At 42.0% G+C, this 23,792-nt stretch overlaps 1 protein-coding gene across 1 annotated transcript in view; it reads right to left on the reverse strand.

Annotated features, from left to right (window-relative positions):
* Positions 1-23,792, reverse strand: part of GRIN2B (glutamate ionotropic receptor NMDA type subunit 2B) — a 549,931-nt gene that overhangs the window by 380,047 nt on the left and 146,092 nt on the right. Inside the window, exon 3 of the mRNA XM_083156581.1 lies at positions 15,949-16,362. Within this exon, the coding sequence (XP_083012707.1) occupies positions 15,949-16,344 (396 nt within the window). The 5' untranslated portion in view covers positions 16,345-16,362. The remainder of the gene's footprint in view (positions 1-15,948; positions 16,363-23,792) is intronic.

Below are 23,792 nucleotides of genomic sequence, written 5' to 3' on the forward strand. Positions count from 1 at the left end.
CTACACGTGTTGCACGTGGTAAATACAGCATACATGTACACTGTATTTTACACGCTGCAATACGTGTAGGATGTCAGGAGGGCGCATTACACAAACATACTTTTTCGGATATAAAGTGTGCATACATGCTTCAAACATGCATGCTAAAACATTGGTGGCCAGTGGGGAGAGCAAACTATTAAAAAACATTGGTGGGCAGTGGGGAGAATACTATTTAAAAACATTGGTGGGCAGGGGGAATGAATGTATTTATTCATCTGCAATCTGCAATTGTGCGGATATCCAGCGTCAGTGTGTGGCTGTGCTGCTGCTGCCCTCTCTCCCCTCTGGGGAGAGGCAGGGAGAGAGACAGCAGAAGCCCCAGCAGCACAGACAGCAGATGTAGAGATGGAGAGGCGGTGGCGGAGCGGAGGCGGCAAGCGGGGGAGAGGAGGCAGCGGGGGAATGTATGCTTGCTTGCAGGGGGGAGAGGATGCAGCGGGAGGAGAGGAGCAGAGGCAAGCAAGAGGAGGTGCAGGCGGGTGGCGGGGGAGCGGCAACAGCACAATATCATTAACATCATTGGGCACAGCATACACACATAACGATGTGACTAATGTTAACGATATAGGCCAGATTGAGTTGCAGGTTCTGCCGACATCATCCTCGTTAACGTTGTGCGGTGGCACGGTGTATGGGCCTTTACTCTCTCTGCACATGTTACATCTGCCCCACCTGCCATGCAACATGGTTTTGTCCATTTGAAAAAATTGCAGGCTTGCTAACAATTAGGCTCTATGTCCAAAACAATGCTAATTATGCCATTATTTAGCTATGTGCAATGCATTTTTATATACAAAAATATTCCTTCCCAAGAAGGAAGAGAGAATAAACAATTAGCATACATTTATATAATTAAAAGATAAACTTAGCATTGTTAATTTGAGATAAGGAAATTTCTCTGACATCAAAGCACTTGGAGTGTACAAAGTTAGTGTTACTGAAACCCAATTAATAGCTACATTCCTGCAATGTAATTAAAGGAAGATAAAAGTGCAAGTCAACCTGAGATCTAGAACAGAGCACTTGTTCGTGATCTAATAGTGATGTCTGGTAGATGTAGGAAGTGAAGAGCTGTAGAGTTTCAATATGACCAAAGTAAAAAGATGATTCACAGTAAACTAAAAATATGTCATTTTCTTTTTAAGGGGGGAATATAATTCTCTGCAATCTGCATTTCTGGTGTTGATCACATCGCAGTGTACAGCAACATTGCCCATTTTATCTCTATGGGCTAAAAACAAAAAAATAGTGATATTGAGGTATCTAAAGGGCCCCACACACAGCACAATTTCCAGGCATTTTAACAAATCACTCAGAAAATCCCTGAAAACGCATGTAAATGGCTGTGTATATAGCACTCACAGCGATTTACGACCCCGCTGTTCTGAATCTGCCCAGGATTCAGAACGGACCCAGCGGTAAATTCAGTGCAGTCGCACTGATGCTCCTGCTCATCTCCCGTATGTGTGGCGCGGGAGATGAGCAGGAGTGACTGTCACTGACAGAAGACGCCAGAGCACACCACTCAGAAGCTGCGCTGAAGCCACCGCACCCTCCCGCCCTCTTCAGTCACAAGCTGCACTGCTGCAGGGAGAGGACGCAACGCTGGACAGACTCCGGAGCTGGTGAGTATGTTTTTTTTTTTTTTTAGACTGTGCCACCACAGTTGGTTGGTACACTGTACCACCAATGTTTAAACCTTTTCAGGGAGGGGGGGGGGGGGGTACACTGTACCACCAATGTTAACACTCTTGTGTGGGGGGGGGGACACTGTACCACCGATGTTTAAACTGTTTTTGGGGGGGTACACTGTACCACCAATGTTAACACTTTTTTTTTGGGGGGGGGGGGGTACACTGTACAACCAATGCTTAAACTTTTTTTGGGGGGGTACTATGTACCGCCAATGTTTATTTATAAGGCCACTGGTCACCAACGAGTTTATCCTTTATCAGCCTGGCACAGGGGCGCTAGGGACAGCCTCGGGCTTCAGCCCGGACCAGTGGAGCCCTGCAGGGGCTGGAGGATCGGCTGGTCAGCCCTTCCCCAGGGACCTGGCCAGGGCTGACCACTAACAGAGGTAATGCTTTGGCCATGGGACCTTCTATAATAAGCATCCCCGGCTATGGCATTACCCTGATGGCTGTTAGAGCCCGGTGCTGGTTTCAAGAATACGGCGGTCCCTGTACTCCTTTTGTCCCCTGTATTTTGGAAACCAGGACTGGTCCAAGAGTCCGGTGCTGGTTTCCAGAATACGGGGGACTCCTACTCCTTTTGTCCCCCATATTTTGGGAACCAGGAATATATTCCCCAACACATTCTGTGAGAGATTTGAAATCTCTCATGCTGAATCTCCCATTATGAACCTCTGGCACAGATCTCTCCTTGTGTAGGGCCCTTAAGGAAGGCAGAACAAATCTCCTCAAGGCACACTAACAGTGCAGGTTTTAGTGATATTGCAGATTGTTAAATCAAAATAACTTAATAGTAATTAATGCATTTGTGCTCAAGCCTGATGGAGCCTGGAGGGTAGCGCGCCCAGGATGAGGCGTGCTGTGTGGCCTGCGCAGCGTGACCTCTGACTTTTATCATGCTTTGCAGAGCTGCACTGCCGGGGATGGGAGAAGCTGGGCAGCGTCTGAGCACCTGCTCAGATGCTACCTGGCATTAGACTGCGCATGGAAATTCCAACCAAGGGATTGAAAGCCTGGCGTTTAGTGGCCAAATGCCAGGATCCCGCTGATCCCGATCCCAGGATTGCCCACCCTAACTGATAATGTGCCTTGATGTCCGAAGTTTGGAATGCCTTCTCTAAGGCGTTGGAATTTTTACTGTCCTTGTGGCATTCCTGTGGTACCTTTCAGACAATTCAACCAATGATTAAACGTTAAGTTTTAAAAAAAGCGTGCCCCCCAAAAAAGAGAGTGCTTTTCTCTTTTTCCTGCACCTTTCAGACATCGCAAAGAACTGGATTACCCTTTAGAGTTGCTATACTGTAGTTTAATGGGACAGGTGAAAACAGAAGGATCTTAGTAAATAAATAAATAAATAAAAAAACCAAAGGTAACATTAACTTTTAGACTTAACTTTTATGCTAATGGATCAATAGTACCATTTTTTTTAAGCTTTTTGACACTACATGTAATTACTGCTCTGTAATGATTTTTTGCAACATCTGTGTTGATGAACTACCAATAATGACTGAGTACCTTAACACAGTGGTTCCCAAACTGTGTGCCGTGGCCTTGAGGAACTTGCAGGACTGACCTGGATTGGTGGTCCATGACCAATTCAAATTGTTTATGATTAACTTAGTAGGCAAAATGTGGACAAACTGAATTGATTCATGGCCATTACCACATAACGGATCCCAAGGATGCGATTTCAGCATAATTTATTCAACTTCTTTTTTTTTCTCTTGATTTTTCTCAATGAGAAACTTTTGGCCTAGAGGTGAACCAAATTCTGATACTCAGGGATGTCGCAATTCCAATACATTTGTGAACCACTGCCTTAACATGTAAAAATACCCATTTGAACTAAAGCCAACTACATTTTCTCTAAATCGCAGAAAATCATGTGCTTTAAAAAGGGATAACTAAAAAATGGATTTGCAGCTGGCCACCAATCTGCATAATTTTCACAGGCCATCCCCAGATGTGCACAGGGCAGGTTTTCACTATGTCTTGAGCAGCGGCTATTTGAGTGCAGGGCTCTGCTAAATCGCCCAGCAGTGATCATGTCTAAATAACCCCTATAGTGAATACACACTAAACAATATCGATGACGTCACTGGTTCTGCGGCTTTGCGTGCAGTCGCTGACAATATAGTCAGAATGAGTTGCAAGCCCAGATGGTGACTGGGAAGGGGTCATTAATGACATTTAGTACACTCACTAGGGCCCTTCAGTGTGATATCTTATAAAATCTCATCTCATAGTGTGTACAGGGCTTTACTCTATGCCCATTGCTCACACCTCACCACTATACTCATTTTACAAGTGTCAAATAACTCATTGAAACAAGTGAAACTCAATAGGAAGAACAGTAAAGGTCAAAAATCCATAAATGCTGTTGAGCAGAACACTAGATTAGGATGGGTGAGAGCTACAGTATGGGGGACTGCTGCAAAGAGACGTTTGCCTACCAACCCATACATTAATTCCAAGAGCCTACAAGCTATATAATTATGGCAATCTCTTGTAACAGAAGTATCCTTGAATTTCAAATACATTACTTCTAATAGATTCAGAGCAGAAGATACATTACTGTTGAATTGTTTCAGAAAATGTAAGTATATAGGATTGTGTGTAATGCTGTATATAGCTTGCAAAGTCTAATTACTAACTGTACTTCCTCCCAATCTATGCAGCGCCTAATTACATGCCTAGAACCAACAGCATCGGTAGCACCTGTCAAGGACAGCACCGTCTATACACCAGCATAGGGATAGTTTTATGGTGATGCTGTATATCTTACCCTTAATTGTAACAAGGAGTTTCCCAGTTAAACTATTATAAGGGTTGTTGGTTGTAGGAAAATGAGAATGTGGGAATAATGAAGGGTATTTCTATGCACATTCCCAGGGCAGTATCATTTGTATTGTTATGATTTTGATTTATGATTATTATTTTGAATAGCTTAAATACCCATCTATATAACTATACAATGAGAGATATACCGTAGGGCCTGATTTTGAGAAACGTGCATTGTCGATGCCACACGCAACTGATCTCTGCTTATATTCTGCACACAGGTCCCAGCTGCACAGCACATGCATCCCAACTGGTAGTGCCCAGACACGCTGGGGGAGATTCACTAAGATGTGTATTCTACTTCACATGTGATGTTGCTATGGGCAACCAATCAGATCCTGTCTACTATCTTCTAGAGCAGGCATTCCCAACCACGGTCCTCAGATGGTTTAATCAGAATCACTCAGGTACTAATTAAGTCACCTGTGCTCAAGCCTGGATATCACTAAAACATGCACTGTTGGTGTGCCTTGAGGACCGTGGTTGGGAATGCCTGTTCTAGAGGGTGCTAAATAAATAAGAAGTAGCTTCTGATTGGTTGCCCATAGCACATCACATATGAATTAGAATACACATCTTAGTAAATTTACCCTGTTGTGTCCAAAGATGCAGACAGGTGAATCTAGGACTAGAAACTGGGGCTGATGTAAGTTTTGATGGTTCACTGATGGTATATGTCAAGAATGAACTCCCCCCCCTGCAAGATGCTGCAAGTGTGTGTCTCAGTAATTATAAAACTGGCTGTGACATTAGCATAAAGGTATAGGTGGGGCAAAGATGCAGCTGCGTCTGTGAATAGGTGCAACTCAGTCAGCGCCATCATATATTATCAAAGCAATAGCTACAGGCTAACAGCAAATTAAAACGAACATATGGAAAAAACATAACAGCATATATAGGATCTACCAATATAGACAACATGCCTAAAAATAAGATGGGGAGCCTTGCCTCTGTTTTGAAGGCATGATGGGTCCAGAGTCTGCTTCATCAGATACACACATCCTGGATCAGGGAGTCCAGATCCTACGGCCAGACCCAAATGTCATTTTACACATACCTCCAGATAACAGTGGAACAGTCCCGCTAATTAAAGACTGTCCCACTGTCCCTCCCATGGGTCCCACTGTCCCTCCCATGGGTCGCATTGCCCCATATACATGGTGCAAGGTGCAATGTATTCTATTGCAGAACCTTAAAGCCCCAGAATACCAACCCATTGTCTCACAGATTAGATGGCGTATGCGCAGCTGCATTTCTGTGCATGTGCATACGCTGGGTGCGTGCGGCCATGGCGAACAGACTGTTTGTTGGGTGCATGCACCCAACCTTGTGGGCAGGGGGCGTGGGGTGGCAACAGATAGTCACGCCCATGGGAACACCCAGCGTTTCATGGGCGTTCCCATGATAATCAGGCCGTGACGTAGGCCATGGGGGCGGGAAGCTGACATCACTGGACGTCAGCTGCACGCCCACTTCCTTCTGAATGCCCACACACATCTATGGTTACCTCAGAGTAACCTTAGATGTGCGTGTGCCTTCCACATAATTTGATGGTCACGGACCATCGAATGATAGGGGTGTTTCCCCACAGCCTGCAAATGGATGTTTATGTAAAACATCCATTTGCAGCCCATGTGAACAAATGCAGCGTGCTAGGAGAGGGACACGCATATCGGCATTCGCAGGGTAGAGTCTGCTGGACTCGCAAGGCTGCGAATTTGCATCCTTTGCGAATCAACCAGAATAAGGTCCTAGATCTGTAAATGATTACAACGTGTAAAAGCTGTTCTGACAAATTGTTTGAGATCAGTATTATGTATGTTTATGTTGCCTTTTTTCCTTAGATTAATGTCAGTTATCGTCATTTTTTAAAGGTAATCACAGTTTGTGACAAGCTCTTTTATGGAATATTGGGTTAAAAAATATACCTCAGTTTGAATAATGTCAAAGATGATAAGCAATGAATGAGTAATACCACCCACCTCACCCCTTTAATTAAAAACAAATTATGCTTCATTACACAGCAAGGTGAAGGAATTTATTAGGTTAGACCTTGGGCAACCTCTTCATTTGTTGCAATGACTGACCTCCTGTTATTAATGTCATAGTATAAACATTCTCGCTGGTGGGAACTCTAGAACATCCAATCTGCAGTATAGTTAGGGATTAAGGGTCTCATGGGCCTGGATCTGAAAATGTCCAAGGGCCAATTTTATGAGAAGTGGAGGAGGTGAGGCCATGCTATGTATACACCATAAGCCCCAGTGTCTCCAGAAAAGGGTAAAAGTAGAAAATTGCATAATATTTTGTGTAAAAAAGAAAAGCAATTTGAATATTTAGGATTTATGGCCAATCATGTGGCCAGCTTTCATGATGGTTGGGCCTATTTTTATGTGGAAGCCTGGAGTTGCAGCTCCATCTGCCCCCATTGGTAATGTGACCCTGCATACAGTTAATAGATGTCTCTGATGTACAGGGTCTACACACGCGTACCTCCTGAACAACTGTATATACAGTATTTTTAAGTACATACATGCAACAAACATATCTTTAATATAAACAAAGCAGAATAATAAACACAGATACGTATGAACAGGAATATATATTATAGGCACACATACATTTATATAGACACAATTTTAGGAGGTGCGACCCTGTTTTTGGTCACTGTGGGAGTGAGCCCAACAACTACTGTGCTGCTTGGTCTCTCCCAGGGTAGAACAGATGATGAGCGCACAGCTGACGTGACAGTTTTACATTCAGGGCTGGTGCTATAATTAGGAATCTGCCTAGGGGCCCAGCACCTAGGGGGCGCTACATAGGCTACCTACCTGACAAATGTAGGATGTTTCTGTTTGTTTTTATACATGAAGCTGGCAAATGCAGCTGATCTTATTAGCCCCAGCCGCTGCTACCATCACTTTTCTCCGTTTTCAGCCACAACAGAACTTACATGTTGTGTGCTAAGAAACAGTCAGTGAGTGAGTCCTGAGTCCTGTCCCCTGCTGTCGCCTCCCCCTTCCTTCATCTCCAGGCAAGGAGGTGGCAAATGCACTTGCTGAGAGAATAATGGTTCACAAAAGGGGAGGAGATGGGTGTCTGTGGGCATGTGTCCTGGGTGCACTTCCATCAACCCTCCATCATTATTTGGGCTTAACTGCCATGTACCACTGTAGGTTGCATTGCTCCAGTCTATGCAACCATATGTGTGTATGTGTAACTATATATATATTTGCATGTTTAACTCTTTATGAGTCTGCATAACTGTATAACTGTATATGTATGCACTATGTTTCTGCATCAGTGTGTCATCAATGTGTATATGTGTAACTGCATATCCTGATTTCAGCAAGCCAGTCTTTCTTTTCAGTCACTGACCCACGCGCTTGTCCATGTGGGTGATGGGGAGGTGGGGCAACATAAGCAGGGCCGGATTAACAATGGGCCTGATGGATCTGCAGCTCCAGGCCCACAATCCAAATAGGCCCACAGCATCTTCAGAGCTCTCTGCTGCAGAAGACAGGATTTTTCCCCCCTTCTCCTGCAACCTGCAGTGTCTTGGACCCGCCCCCTCCAGCCTCAAAGCAACTCCTTCTACCTGTGGACGGAATGGCAACAAAGGCATGAGATAGACTACGCTGCAAACCTACTGCAGATTGGTGCGTGATGTCACTGCATGTGAAGTTTCACTGTGCACCGTGCCACCACGCCGCCCCCGCGCTCAGCTCCGGACCCGCTCTGGGTTAGTTCTGACAGAGCCACCTGCCACCTGTGCGCCCAGCTCTGGACTCCCCAGCAACCACAGGGCCCTCTAAAGTGCTTGGCGGCATGTTGCCTGACATCCTAGTGAATAAGGAACAGGTAATTTCACATAGTTCTGGCATGGCATTTTGTTTTTGCTATTTTAAAGAACACCATTTGAAATGATATATTAGCATTTTGTAGAATTTACAGTCAAATAGTCGTCAGGATGACAGTTGCTCCGCTGTGCTGGGTAGTGTGTCAAGGACTACAAATACTTAAGGATATATTCTTTCTCAACCTTAAAAATGTTATATTTAAATGTGGGTATGTGATGAATATTCTGCAGCACTACTTTTGTATAAATGAGCCTAAAGTTTCTTCATTAAATTTTTTCTCTAAATAACTAATTAAGAAAATTATTTGAATCTGAGTTTTTTGTGAATATGATTTTTCCTCTCCTAATTACTGTATGCCAAAAATGTTATTTTTTAAAAACTTATCGTACGCTGTAGCCAGGTGCAAGAAAATCAAATTTACATAAATTAAGGAATTCATCAAAAGTACAAGGAAATGTCATTCAGGGGGGTTTGAGAGCAATATGTGTCAGATTGCCGAGATGAGCAGTGGCAGGCTTAGAAACGGTTCTTATCCTAGCACAGGTGGTTGATATAGGTCAATGAAAGGTAGATGAAACAGAAGTTGACATTTTATAGCATGTAATAAAATTAGAGAGGCCAACCATCCACTAAATCACACATGTAACAAAACATTTTCCTTTGTTTTGTTTTTTTATTGTGTTAACAGTTATGCATTACTAGACATCATCTTTACATTTTTAAAGGACGATTTTGGAGGTGATTCTGGTCTAATCGCTATCCTGCGCATTCGCACAAGGGAGTGATGTTTCGTGACTGCGCATGCGAAATGTATGCACATGTGCAGCCGCATTATTTACACAGCAGTGCGAGTGGGGAGTGTGAGGCGGCGTAACGTGGTCAAGCCCAGCATTTCATTGGCGTTCCCATGAAACGGGCGCCGGGCGGCGTTTAGATGACCTGCGAATTTCACAGCTTTGCGGTAAAACAGAATCAGCCCCTTAGTACAGATGTAGTGCCTGTCATTCAGGCTGAGGCTGGGATCACCAGCCGCCAGCCTCCACCATTCAAACACTGCAGTCAAAAAGTGTTTGTCCTCCATTACTAACCAAGCACTATATGAGTCACAGCCATGTTTTCTTCTTTAGATATGTTATAAAATGTATGCAAGTCGATATATGTTACATGAAGATATCATGATGTATGATACGTTATTAGAAACTAGCAAACGCCCCAACTGTGCAATATTTGGGAGCAGTGTTCCGCTGTCATGATTAGGACTGCATCGTTGTTATTGCAGAGCAGTTGGAGTGGTATGTCCATTCCCAGCTAATCTCCAAATCATAGCAAATAAAGGTGACAAGAGGGGGACCAAAGGGGAACCTGGTTTTGCACAAACCAAGGACTGGCCAAGCCAACTCAGTGATGTGACCTTGCCCTGTCTGTGATGTCACCACACCCAATGGCCCAATCACCTTAAATTCTGCCCATAGCACCCATAAAATGCCCATGGAATTCAGCTTCTCCCAGCTCTGCCCTCTCAGTGTGACATCATGTCATCACATACAGTATGTAGGGGACATTTCTGGTTTTTCGTCCTACTCCAGCCCTGTACAACTGTCCATTGCAGAGAATGCCACAGTGCACAGCATTTTATAAGTATGCATTAAATAGAAAATACAGCAGCATACTCAAACGCATTCCAGGAAACATTAAAAAATGTGTGTATCATTCAACACAATTTTAAGTTTGTATCTATAGCTTTTCTATCTGTTTCTGCTTTATGACTTTTGATTTAACACGTCTTGACGGTAGGCTGTCTCCTGTATAAAATACGTATGTCTAGCTGCACTGTTGAATTTGACTTTGCAGAAACAGCTGGTGACAAAAGCCTGCACAGTCCAGCTCCTAAAATATAAATCTCTGACAGCTGTGGAGCAGCATGCAGGATAAATGAATACGATTCCTTGTCAGACGGAATGACCTTCGCTTCCTCTCTATATGAACACTGCATTTTGTCTGCATGGGAGACGGCAAGTTTTTGAGAACCGGGAATGAATTGGTTTACGCAGGCTGCATGAGCAAAATCAAAATTATTGCTTGACTCAAGAAAGAATACATTATAATATCTTGTCTGTGTACTTGCACTTCTTTATATAGCAAGCAGGCACAAACCACACTTATTACTTGATGCACACGTTAGGGGCCTATTTATTAAATTGACACTTAACAATAAGCTTCAATTTTTTTCATGACAATAAATAGTATTTTTTGACAAAAATTTCTCACCAAGGCAGCTGAGCAATGTTACTCTGCTGTCATAGAGATAGCAATCTAGGATAACGATGGTTAATTATCCCTCTGGTGCCCCAGTTCTAATCTATGGAATGGGGCAAGCATGAAGCTGCAAGTCTGATTTGAGCTTCTAGTAGTAGAAAAACAAATAATCCAAAAATATATATTATTTTATTTTTAAAAAAAAATATTCGGAAAAAAATTCTTCACAATACAAATATAAATCAGTGTTTATGTTTAAGTTTTGTCATACACTGAAATCAATGTTTGCAGGCTGGTTAATAAAATTGACAAACTGCTCCATGTAGAGAGAAGGATTGTGAGTTGAGTTGTAACAAATGGACAACTCGCATCAAAATTTAAATACACTGGATTCCCCTCGGGAGGGAGAGGACAGCAGAGTTGTGGAGTTTAGAGGCTAGACAGGAGGAGAGTTCATTGGCCCATGGAATATATGTAGCATGTGTCCTGCTTTTAATAGAGAGCAGAATATCTCCAGAGCTGAATTCTATATATAATAAAAAACCCTTTTTCTTTGGCCAGATGGAACACATGACTTTTACTTGCTTCAAGTAAGATTTTAGGGATATGCACAGTTTTTGATACAAAAATGGATTCTGGGCTGGATTAAGGGCCTGGGACTGGGGCTAAATATAATAATATTCCTATAGTAAAAAACGGAGGAGGGGTGACCTGCTGTGTGGGTATATATGTACACCCCTATACTATCACCCCAATGTCTCCCTAAATATGTAACGGTATCAAAATTGCATAATTTTGTGAGGAAAATAGAAATACTATTTTAATACTGAGTGACCGTGTAACCAACTGCTGGTTAGTTGACGTAACGATGATGGTCTGTAGCCTTATCCACCCTATTGTTAGTCTGGCCCAATCTGTTTGCAATTGATGCCAGGTGTGAACATTAAAAACCTGTAATGTTCATGATTCTTTAGAATATTTCATATATTCCACGGAATGTTAAAGGCCTGTCTTCGTTTTATAATAATCCAGACGTTATTTTAAACGTGCTGTGCCTTACTTGTACAAAATACATTATATATAGAAAAAGTATTATTATATGCATATAAACTATTATAATTAAACCATTAAAATGTACAAACATGAATCAGAAGTCAGTTCTGCTGTCCCTTTACTCACATGACTTATTATTTAAGAAATAGCTATAGCACTAATGAGCAGAATTTTATGAGATAAGAAAACTAAAGGTCTAATTAATTAATATGGTGGTGCACAGGTAATTATAGGCTAGGCAAGGGCCGTAACTCCCAGAGGCAATTGAGAATCCTGCCCCTGGGCTCCAAGTCCTAAAGGGACACCTGCTGGTTCACAGTGGGAACCAAGTGTGACCTCTGCTCTTCCAATGGAGCTTTGTGGTGCACCCTCTGCTTCTGCACAGTCTGTCACAGAAGTACTGCTAACACCTGCGATAGAGGACTGGACAGCTCCTGTCTGGTAACTTTCAGCCTGCATCCACTGCTGTTGCTGCTGCTGCTGCTGGACTCTTAGATGAGACCTACCAATGAATGCTGAGTCATGCTGCAGACGGTTAAAGCATGTGAGTCTGACCCTGACCCACTGGCCATTGTCACACCTTTTTTAAGGGGAGGGAGGCACCAAATTTCTACTTGCCTACAGGTGATTGGGATAAACTTACGCCTCTGGGCTGGGCCAAGGCAGAGAAGCACCCTTAATTTAAAAAAAATAAAAAAATAAAAAAAAAATTTCTCCCTGCACTGTACAATCTCAATCTCTTGAAGTTTATGAAATCCTACATGCCTTTATCAACCTATTAGCAGTTTGTTGCATTGTTTCTCCAGTAACAGAATTCAGCACAGGTGAACAAGAAATGCAATCAGGCTTTTCCGTGTTCAGTTTCCTTTGCTGCACTGCACTCCAATTGGCTGAAATAGTTCAGTAGAGGAAAGGATACATCAGCCAATGGGGGAAATTTACTAAGCAAAATACAGTTGGGTTTGGGGTACTCCTATGCAGTCGTCATTTAACAGGGCCTCGTATTCTTATTTTTGAAATATATGAATGAATAAATACATTAGTGTTTTGTCTTTTAATGGCTGATAATACTCTCGTATTCGTATTCCTGTTGGTATATGAATACATATGACTTTGAAAGAATACGACTTGTATTTTCCATTTACTCCATGCAATTTTGAAATGTACTTATATTTGTATATGAAATCACATGCCTATAAGAGGTGTAAACCAATACAATTCGTAAACAAATACAATTAAAAATACACCTTGAGTTTGAGGCTTAGTTCACGTTTGTAGATTTACACATGTAAAAGTAATCTCTATTAAATCAGCACAGCTATTCCCCTGCACAAATGTGTGCCTTATAAAAGCCCATTAACCACACACACACACACACACACACACACACACACACACACACACACACACACACACACTTCTCTGCTTCTTATAAACATGGGTAATTATGTGTCTACTGATGTGGGCTATGGAATATGTGATGTACTGTCAGATGGGATAGAATGCTGGGCTCATGAAAGTGGACATCAGCAGCAGGTTGTGCAGGTAGCTTTGAGGCTGCGTTGGTGTAATTTGTTGGAATATATGTGATTCCATTAAAAAAAAACAAGGTTGACATATATTGGGTCAAGCCCAGATGGTCCAGAGAACTAAGGTAAATAAACACTGGAAAAATGACAACATGGCTAAGGCTGACAATGTGAAAAGCTCCACACAAGCATTTGTTTGCCATTGGGAATGTGCTGGCGGTAGCTTATGATCACATGGACCAGGGTGCAACTCTCCACATGGCTAAACTTAGATTGGCCATGAGATAATGGCCAATCATCGCTTCTCGGTAGGACAGGCTATTCTGATTAGAATGGCCAGTAAACCAGTCACCCGGCATTTTCTGGATAATGAGCACTAATTCACACTTTGTGATAGATGTGTATATAGTCCTAAATGTTGCCCCAAAAATACATTCATTTGTTGTTTTGGAATTCTGCAGAAGTGACTGACTGATTCCTACTTTTTGGGATCGCATAGCAAGGCAATCGCACTGTGTATACACCCATAAGTCTTATTGCTCAAATTGATTGACGGAGGATCAAATATTTTGTGGTTTGTTTGTTTTTTATTAGATTTTATCTGTGTTGAGATGACCTCATATTTATTCATAAAATACTTCTTGATTCTTAATTGTCTTCCCATATTGTGATGGTTCACAGTCCATTGGAAGTTAGTATGTCTTTTTGACACAATGTATAATCTCAACAGGGAAGTCTCCCCGGGGTGAGAATATGTGGAGAAAGATTAAAGATAAGTTCCACATTCTCTTCCTTTTTGAGCCACCTCTGCTTGGATGTGTTCTAACCCTCTTACAGACCCATGATTATCCTGGGTCACCTGTAAAAAAGGATGAACATGAGAAGCAACATTTCAAGAAACTCAGATGTTGACATTGAAGAATGAATCTGTTTTATAGTTGTTGAGAGCATATAGTAGCGTTGAATGTGTAAAACAGAAGTAAATTTCAACTCTGGCTATAATTGCTCTGGCTCCTACCAAAATAAGTACAGTCTGTACATTCAGTTTCCAAGCACAGTATTTTTGGCCTAGCCATTTCTAACCTAATAATTCATTCTAATAAGTAAATCTGGAAGTCAATAAGTGATCCCAGGTTGCACTGACATCTATAGGAATGTGGCTGTTTGGATTTTCAGTTTGGTTTGAATCCATTTAAATAGCCCAATAGCAGTTGACTACCAATTCTTATGGCACAATGAATGAGATAATGATGTCTTTTGAGACACAAAGTGGGAAATTTACTAAGATGGGAATTCTATTTCACATGGGATATTGCTATGGGCAACCAATCAGATACTTTCTATTATGTTCTAGAAGGTGCTAAATAAATAAGAAGTAGATTCTGATTGGTTCCCATAGCAACATCCCATGTGAAATAGAACTCCCATCTTAGTAAATTTCCCCCAGAGTATGCACCGTGCTTCATAGCTGGAATCGCCCAACTGCATGTCCTGTAGATGGATATTCTGATTCTTTAGCATTTCATTCCAGTGGGGTTATTGCTTACAGACGCTGATCAGAACATCTGCACTTTGCAGATGTTACCTTGTTTTGTATAAGACCATTGCCTGGTTCATGTTAGATACTGATGCTTTGTAAATATGTATGTACTATTCAAGCCAAGGGATGATTGACAGAATCAGGGTGCGGTTTGATCAGATGTGGTTATGTTGGTGTGATTGAATGACTCCATGCACATAACAAACAGCTGCTATCTTCGACCGGACATAGCAACATATCATAGGATGAATTTAATGACTTTAAAAAAATTGTTATCAGACCCATTTTGATGCCTCATGCACTATACCATGGGTCTTCAACCTATGGCCCTCCAGATGTTGTGAAACTACATGTTCCAACATGCATTGCCACATTTTTTCCTATAAGAGCATGCCAAAACTGTCAGGGCATGCTGGGAAATGTAGTTCCACAACATCTGGAGGGCCATAGGTTGAAGACCCATGCACTATACAATGTGACCAACTGCCTGATTTCAGTGCCAACATCATGTCAACCTCACACTCAATGTGGCTGGGATTTCTGCCTTCTAAAAATGATTGATAATAGAGATCTTGTAGGATGTATATACCAAGATTACATACAGCATGAAGTATATGAACTGCTGTTAAGGTATGGTACATTTTACAGTGGTTTTGAATGTCATAATGCTTGTAATATTTAGATGAATTTTTATTGTATCTTTAATGGTCTTTGTATCACTACTGTATTCTGCTTTTCCTGATCTTATTGTCAACAAATTTTGTTTCAACAACTTTTTCATAATTGTTTTGCTGTGGTTAATTTTACACCTGTCACGATCTTCTTCTTCATGCTGTAATTCACAATACAAGAACTGAAGCACAATACAACAAATTCAGGACCAGTATTAACACATGGAATCTCAGAACTTACTATATAATACAATGGCAAATTTCCGTTGGCCTCTATATTTGCCGGTATTGTAGACACAATTCTCCATCACCCTTTGGTCACATTGAATAAAGTTACAATGAAATTATCACGTTTTAAGCAAAACATGGTTATTTTACTATTAGAACAACAAAGATTGTGGTTTGGGAAAATAGTAACAACAACAGTAACAACAGTAGTGGATTTGTCAGTGCGTATCTTACCTTATCAGCCATAATCATTGAAGATCCACCATGAATGCCTAGGATGGGAGTGAGTGTATGGGCAGAAATGAAGTCCAAAATTTGAGCAATGGCCTCCTGGTCAGTGTCATCACCGAATATAACCCCTTGCACCTTCTTGTCAGACATGAGGTCACAGATACGAGTGATGATACTTTTTGGATCAGATTCATTCATCTTAACATGAGTAACCCTTGGTGTCACTGATAGATTTTGGAAGTCATCTTTTTCGTGGACATCTTTGATGTCTACCTCTTCTGAGGTGCCTACAAGAATGACTGCAATGTCCATAGTGGGTTTTTTCTGGGCGTAACAACCCATGTAGAAAAGAATCAAGAGGCTGATTTTTAAGAAGAAGCAGGCTTCCGTAGGCCTCATCTTCAACTCTTACTCTCCCTGGAACACAAGAGAATAAAAACAATTAGTATTATAGAAAACAGAAATTACATTACCACACCATTAGCAATTTATTAAGTCTGCATACTGCCATGTTACCTGCCATTTACTTAGTACCCTATACTTTAAAATACATAATATACTGTAGAGGAGAAGTTGTGTTATTGAACTCAAGAAATACACAGGTAACATTGATGGGGCATACTGTTTTTGTTACAATTTACAACTTTCATTTTTCTATTGCTCCGATAAGACTCCTTCCTGTTGTTAAGCTGAAAGCAGTGTGAAAGCTATTCATTTTTTGTTTTCGAGTCCTTAGCACCAATGCATGGCCATCAGGAGCTGCTGGAATGAAACCAAAGGATCTTTGTGAAAAAGGTAACCAAACCCTATGCTAATGCCATCTAGAGATGACATTACGAATCAGGACCAACTTCCGGACCTCATAAATTTAACATCTATGCTGTGACCGATTTCAGAAATGGAGGGAGCATGGCAGATACGGTATCAGAGATATCTGTTGCACTCCCTACATGGTACCTCTGGGGGAAACTTAATATTTAGCTTTTTACAAGGGACATCCCATCAATATTGAATGATAAATATGCCCCTATGAGAGCAACAAATAGGGAATTATATAGAATTACAGTATGTGCAAGATTGCTGTCAAGGGATAAAGGTTGTTTTTGATATTGTTAAAAATCTTCTCCCTTCCCCACATGGATTTAACACAGTGATATTGTGTATTGGGACGAGGGTCGCTCTGACACAAATCACATCATCATACACCCTTCACCTGCATATTGGACCCACCCCACCCCGAGACCTCCATTGATGGACATATAATATATTAAGGCAGTTATCCTGTAAATGTAAATGATATAGAGTTTGCAGAGTGCTACAGCAGGCCGATCACTAAATTGCTGTAGTGAGCTCTACTTCTGTAATGTATCTCCACAAGTTGACTAGCAGAATGGAGGTTCAAAATGTTAAGTAAGCCTGTGGGCAATATATTGTGTAATTGGGATGGGGTAAGGGCGTACTTATGAGTACTAAATGTATTTGGTTGATAACTGTTCTGTCATGTCAATTTGTGTAAATAAATTTTGTATGTTGTAACAGACTGAGGGCCTAATTCAGACCCACCCCGACAACTGCCCAGAAACCGGCATTTAGGTTTAGGTTTAAAATATAGTTATACATCCACTTTTTGATTATTAAACCAACACTGAATATAATCTGTGATGTAATTATTGAAAGGGGTGGTGGTGTATTCGGAGATTATTGAATGGGGAAAGATGTTGGATGTTGCCCTATTGTAGCTGGTTGAGAAAGGGCCCCATAACAGTTCAACCCTACGGGTCTCTCAAATGTAGTTACACCACTGCTTTCATTTATGCTTTAAAAAAAAATTGTATACATTATAAAAAATATTTCAATGCTTTTTAACTATGGAGATAGTTACTTATGAAATAAGTTTCTCCACACAAATGCGAATCATGCTACCAGGGGGGTTAATTAAAAAAATATTTTGAGGTCTAAAAATGCTGCAAATTTGTGCTTGTTTTTATTTACTAAATGAAATAAAATAAAATAAAAGGAAAACCAATTTTGTTTAAATAGCAATGAACTAGTTATCAGCCCGTCAAAATTACAGAACAACATAACAACATAACAGTAATGTCAGCACCTGCGGCTGTGCGCGCCCGAACAGTTGACCTGCTCTGCTGGGCTCCATCTAGTGGCTGTCAGCGCGCAAAACACTTCAATTTCCCTCACAGCGTGAGGAGTAGGATTAGTATTTTATTTTATTATTAATTTTGACTACATTTTTTTCTCACAAAAATAATAACATGTAATTAAAAAACAATTGTGCTAACTGAAAACTTCCACTTATCTAATTAGTTATTAGGCCCCCTATGAGGGTGGCCACGGGGTTCTGACAGGATCCCTGACCTTTTAAGCTTAAAAAAAGGGAATTAAATTTTTTTCCGTCCTGCTCTGAGGTTGCAAGATAAAAAGATGTAATTCCTATAGAAATTATAGCAACTGATTTTCTAACCAACAATTCAATAGGAAAAAAACTGCAAAATTTTGACCGCAAATGGATATGCTGCAATTTACAAAAGCTTATAAAATTGAAGAAAAGAGGATATGTGCCCCATAGCAACTAATCAGATTCTGTCTACCATTTTTCAGGATGCAATAGAGAATTGTTCGACAGAATCTGGTTGGTTGCTATAGGCATCTTATGCATTGTATCGCATCGCATGCCATATAGCCGCATGCGATGCGATGCAATTTTGTCCCCCCTATACGACTTTTCATTGTATAAGAAACCTAATGGGTGTTTACAATGTTAAATGCGTGGCGAGCGAAGCGAGCCCGTGAGGGGCTGTGGTACGTGTCCTCCGACCTTTTCATACCCCCACTACCCACATCGACATGGAGCTGATTTAAGATGGCGAGCGGACGCGTATTACTTTACATGTATTCCGCGTCCCCTCACTGGGCTCGCCGCGTTTCGGGCTCGCTGCGCTCGCCACACTGTCTAAAATCAACTCCATGCCGACGTGGATAGTGGGGGAATGAAAAGGTCGGAGGACGCGTACCGCCGCCCCTCGCGGGCTCGCTGCGCTCGTCACGCTTCGGGTTGGCGTTGATACTGGGGGTGGCGTGGGGGTGCTTTTAACATTGTAAGCACCCATTACGGGTGCTTATACAATTAATAATCTTATAGGGGGGCCATTTAACATTGAAAACACCCATTAGGGTGCTTACACAATTTAAAATCGTATACCATTGTATATGGCATACAATGGCATACAATGCGATGGTATACGATTTTAAATTGTATAACATCGGGTGCCACGATTTTAAATTGTATAACATCGGGTGCCATTGCGTAACATCGCATCGCATCCCATTGTAAGGCTTATGGTATGCAATGCGATGGGCGCCATGCTAGGAAACAAGTACCGTTATTTCAAATGATCAAAATATTTGTAATTGTCTTTCAAATGCGTAAAATATATTTCAGAGAAAAGACAATAGGGGGAGATTCTCTAAAGCAGAAATGTGGTAAAAACCCCGTTATCTTGGTTTTTACAGCATTTCTGTATGCTCTATTGCTCCTCCGCAGTGGCAGCACTGCGGAGGGAATCGCCAGCAAAAGCTGGCGATTCCCTGTTGAAGCCTATGGGCTTCTTACCGCAGCGCTACTGTGAGGGATCCATCACAGATCCCTCTCAACATGCCCCCCCCCCCGCCCGCCGTCCCCGTCATTCTGCGCACAGACGGACCCCCGGGTCTCTGACCCGGAAGTCCTGTGCCGGCACCGCATCGCAAGGGACAGGTCTTACCGCAAGAGCTGTCCCTTGCGTTAATAATTGCATATGTTAGAGCATATGCGATTATTAAGAATCCCCCGGCATAGGGGGGCGGAATGGGAAGCGGATGTTAGAACATCCCGCCCAATGGGAGTAACCCTTAAGTCACTTTGATCAGCGTTATTTTCTTTTGGCACCAAATGGAACACAGGGCCTGATTCTGGTTCACTTAGAAAAGCACATTTTCTCTGTAATGGACAAAACCCATGTGCACTGCAGGAGGGGCAGATGAAACATGTTCAGAGAGAGTTAGATTTGGGTGGGGTTTGTACTCCAAACTGATATCTATATTGCAGTATACAAATAAAGCAGCCAGTATTCATGCTGCACAGAAACAAAACAACACCCCAATCTAACTCTCTCTGCATGTTACATCTGCCCCCCCCCCCTATGCACATGGTATTTGTCCATTAGAGAGAGAATTTGCTTTTGCAAGTGAACCAGAATTACGCCCACAGTACAAAAATCAAAGCACTGGTAACATTTTTCTGGAACACTGTTACAGCTTTGGCACAACTATAAAACCTTATGAGGAAACTATATATAAGAAGAGAAACACGCCAAGGGACTGCTATGTGGGATATGGACAAGCATTGGGTTGACACCATTAGGTCGACTTGCTGAAATGTCGACATGCGTTTAGGTCGACAGGTCATTAGGTCGACACAAGCATTACTAGGCCGACATGGTCAAGGTCGACCGTGAAAAGGTCGACATGGGGTTTTCCCCAGTTTTTTCCCCAAATGTCGACACAGTCAGCATGGACACAGGATAAAGTGCACCGTGTCCCCGCGCATGGCTCCCTGCGTTCACCACGCCCTAGTGGATGGTAGGGCATGAAATACCACCTGTCGGCTCAAAACAGTGAAAAACCCCATGTCAACCTTTTGACCTTGCCCATGTTGACCTAATGCTTGTGTTGACCTAGACCCATGTCGACCTTTCAGCATGTAGACCTAATGGTGTGGACCAATGCTTGTCAACCTAATGACTGTATCCCCCTATGACATGTGGTATTTTGCACCTGAATTAATACTTTATTTGTACTACAGTATTGTGCTTACTACTCATGAACAAATTGGAGCTCTCTGGAAACCAGTAATTACTCAACAATCCCTAATCCAGCCAGCATTTTATTAGCCAATCCACCATAATCTTACTTAAACCCACACTGATGTGTAAGTCACTCTGTGCCCCAAATTACCTCCGTTGGTTGTCAAACTCGCTAAATGCACCATGCAACTAACACATGCGCGGTACATTAAATAGCTCAACTCCACACATATCAGCACTGCGTCCACCTCTAAGGGCCTAATTGAGACCTGTTGGCAAGGCTGCAATATTATTCCCCTCTATCTTTACTATTTTGAATGGGTCTTTAAACGGGTAAGTGGGAATGGGACAAAAACGGCTTTTAAACAGTAATTTTTATGTTTAAAAGCTGCAATGGGAAAGGGTCTTTATGGCTCTCACCCGTTTATGGACATGTTTAAAAAAAATGGGTCTTTACCCGTGTAGGCAGTGGGAAAGCAGCATTAGGTGGATGCAGTCAGAGCATAGAAGTTACAGCAACAATTGGGAAACTGTGCATACACAGCATAGGCTAGACAGGGTAGAATGGTATATACTGTATGCATTTCCATTCAAATAAACTATTACTTGAGATACTGTACCTTCAGTGTATCCCATGGGCATGTTTTGCATGAAGCTGCAATCTCATCAAATGAGTCTCTGCAACTACGGTAATGATGCTCTGTCGGTGGAGAGACCGGATCCACCAGTGCACTTGAGCAAAGCTCGGAGAAGTGTGTGCCACAGTGCCTCACAAGCTCGTGCACAAGGGAATGCTTAAATTGGCATCTGAAGCTTTTCCTACTTGAGAAGATGTAAGTAATCGCAAATGTGCACAAACCGCCAATGTGTAGTGAGCACTGTATGCCGAAATCTCTGAAAATCACAAGCATTGCAACTTGCATGTGCCCCTTGTGGTTTATGTACTAATATGGGAGTTATATTTCAGATGGGACGTTATGCTATGGGCAACCAATCAGATTATATATATTATCTTCTGGAATGTGCTAAATAAAGTAGATGCTGATTGGTTGCCCATAGCAACATCCCTCCTGAAATAGAACTCCCATCTTAGTAAATAAACCCCACAGAGGGGGTTATTCTAGTTCACTCTTTCTGACAAAATCCTTCTTAGATGGACAAAACCATGTGCACTGCAGGTGGGGCAGATTTAACATGTGTAGAGAGAATTCGATTTGGGTGGGGTTTTACTACCAACTGATATCTGTATTGCAGTGTAAAAATAAAGAAGCCAGTATTTACCCTGCAAAGAAACAAAATAACTCACCCAAATCTAATTCTCTCTGCACATGTTACATCTGCCCCACCTGCAGTGCACATGGTTTTTTCCATCTAAGAAGGATTTTGTCAGAAAGAGTGAACTAAAATAAGGCCCAGAGTGCATTACAAAGTACTGTGTCCTAAACTTCACAATAAGAATATTTAATGCAGAGATATCTTGGCAGAAATGTAACCATTATACTTGAAATTACTATTTAACCAATGGAACCATTAAGTCCAAAGGGGGAGGAGTGTAATGCCGCCCGAGATCGGTAGCAGTGCACGCTACCGGACGAACACAGACATTTTTAAAGGGGCAATCAAGCCTTACAAGGTGTGGTTTTGTCTTTGAAAAAGTATGCTAATTGGGCGCCGTGCTAATACACAAGAACCAAAAGTCCAATATTGTCCGGCATCCTGCACTGCTGCCAAACTCTGGCGGCAACACAATCCACCCTAAATGTGGTTTCATGCAACAAACATGTGTTTGTACTGTACAGTATGCCAGCGTATTAACCTATACCTGGCATGAAAAGTTATGCATGCATGTTGTCTATCAGAGGATAAGGAACAGTGGAAAACAAAAAATGTTGGAAATTTTAAATATAGTTCACAAGTCCACCAAAGTTAATTAGTCAATTAGCTTTGCCATTTTAGCTTATTTCATGGTAGATAATCAAGTCGATGCGGCAGAAAAAGTGTTGAAGCATTTTTCTAAGCATAATAAAAATTACTTTCAGATGTACAGTATTATATTTAATTATTGAAAAAATGTCTTTATTTAAATAACAAACAATTTTTTCTGTAATTTTACTGCAATACAACAGTGATACTACTTGTAGCACTGCACTACTTGTTGAATGGGCTTTCCTATGCATTGGCGTAACTACTGAGGGTGCGGGGAATACAATTGCTATGGGGCCCGGCAGTTGGGGGGTGGCGCTAGCCATCCCCTGCACTCTTTTAAAAAAATGTATATACTGTCCTTTGCCAATTTTCAGCGGCACATTGAAGTTCCTGCCCTGCAGTGCTGCCCCACTACCACTATGTGAGCAGGAAGCCTCAGCACAGCTACAGAGACTGAGCAGGGAGCCCCGGGCGCCGCTACAGTGAGCAGGGAGCTCCGACGCTGATAAAATGAGCAGAGAGCCACCAGCACTGCTACACCCGGCCAAGAGTTCCAGCCCAGGTGAGCAGTAGGAGACCCCACTGCTGGAGGTACAAATGCCGCTTGCACTGGTGGGGAGTGGGATTCAAACACTTTCAAGCCCCTGGTCTCCCTTTCCTTCTCCTCCCCTACACCTCTCATCCTCTACTCCCCTCTCCTTCTCGACCCCTGCCCCTCACCTCCTCTGCCGCCCCTCACATCTTCTACCCTCACTCTCTCCTCCTCTACCCCTCTCACCTCCTCTACCCCTGCCACTCTCCTCCTATGACGCCCCTCTTTCTTCCTCTACCCCATCTCATCCTATCTGTATATATATATATATATATATATATATATCTTTATATATATACATATATGCATCCAAATAAGTAGCACTCAGGAGACTTGTTCTGCAGGTAAAAGCAAATGTTGTTTATTCCAACATGTTTCGAGCGGGTCTGCTCATCATCATATTTAAAGTTGATCTTCAGCTTATAGGAGGCACCGGAGCAATTATTTCCTCTCAGGAAGCGAGTGCCAGG

Source organism: Crinia signifera, chromosome 8 (assembly GCF_055691185.1).
Source record: "Crinia signifera chromosome 8, ASM5569118v1, whole genome shotgun sequence".
In the NCBI taxonomy this organism is placed as follows: Eukaryota; Metazoa; Chordata; class Amphibia; order Anura; family Myobatrachidae; genus Crinia; species Crinia signifera.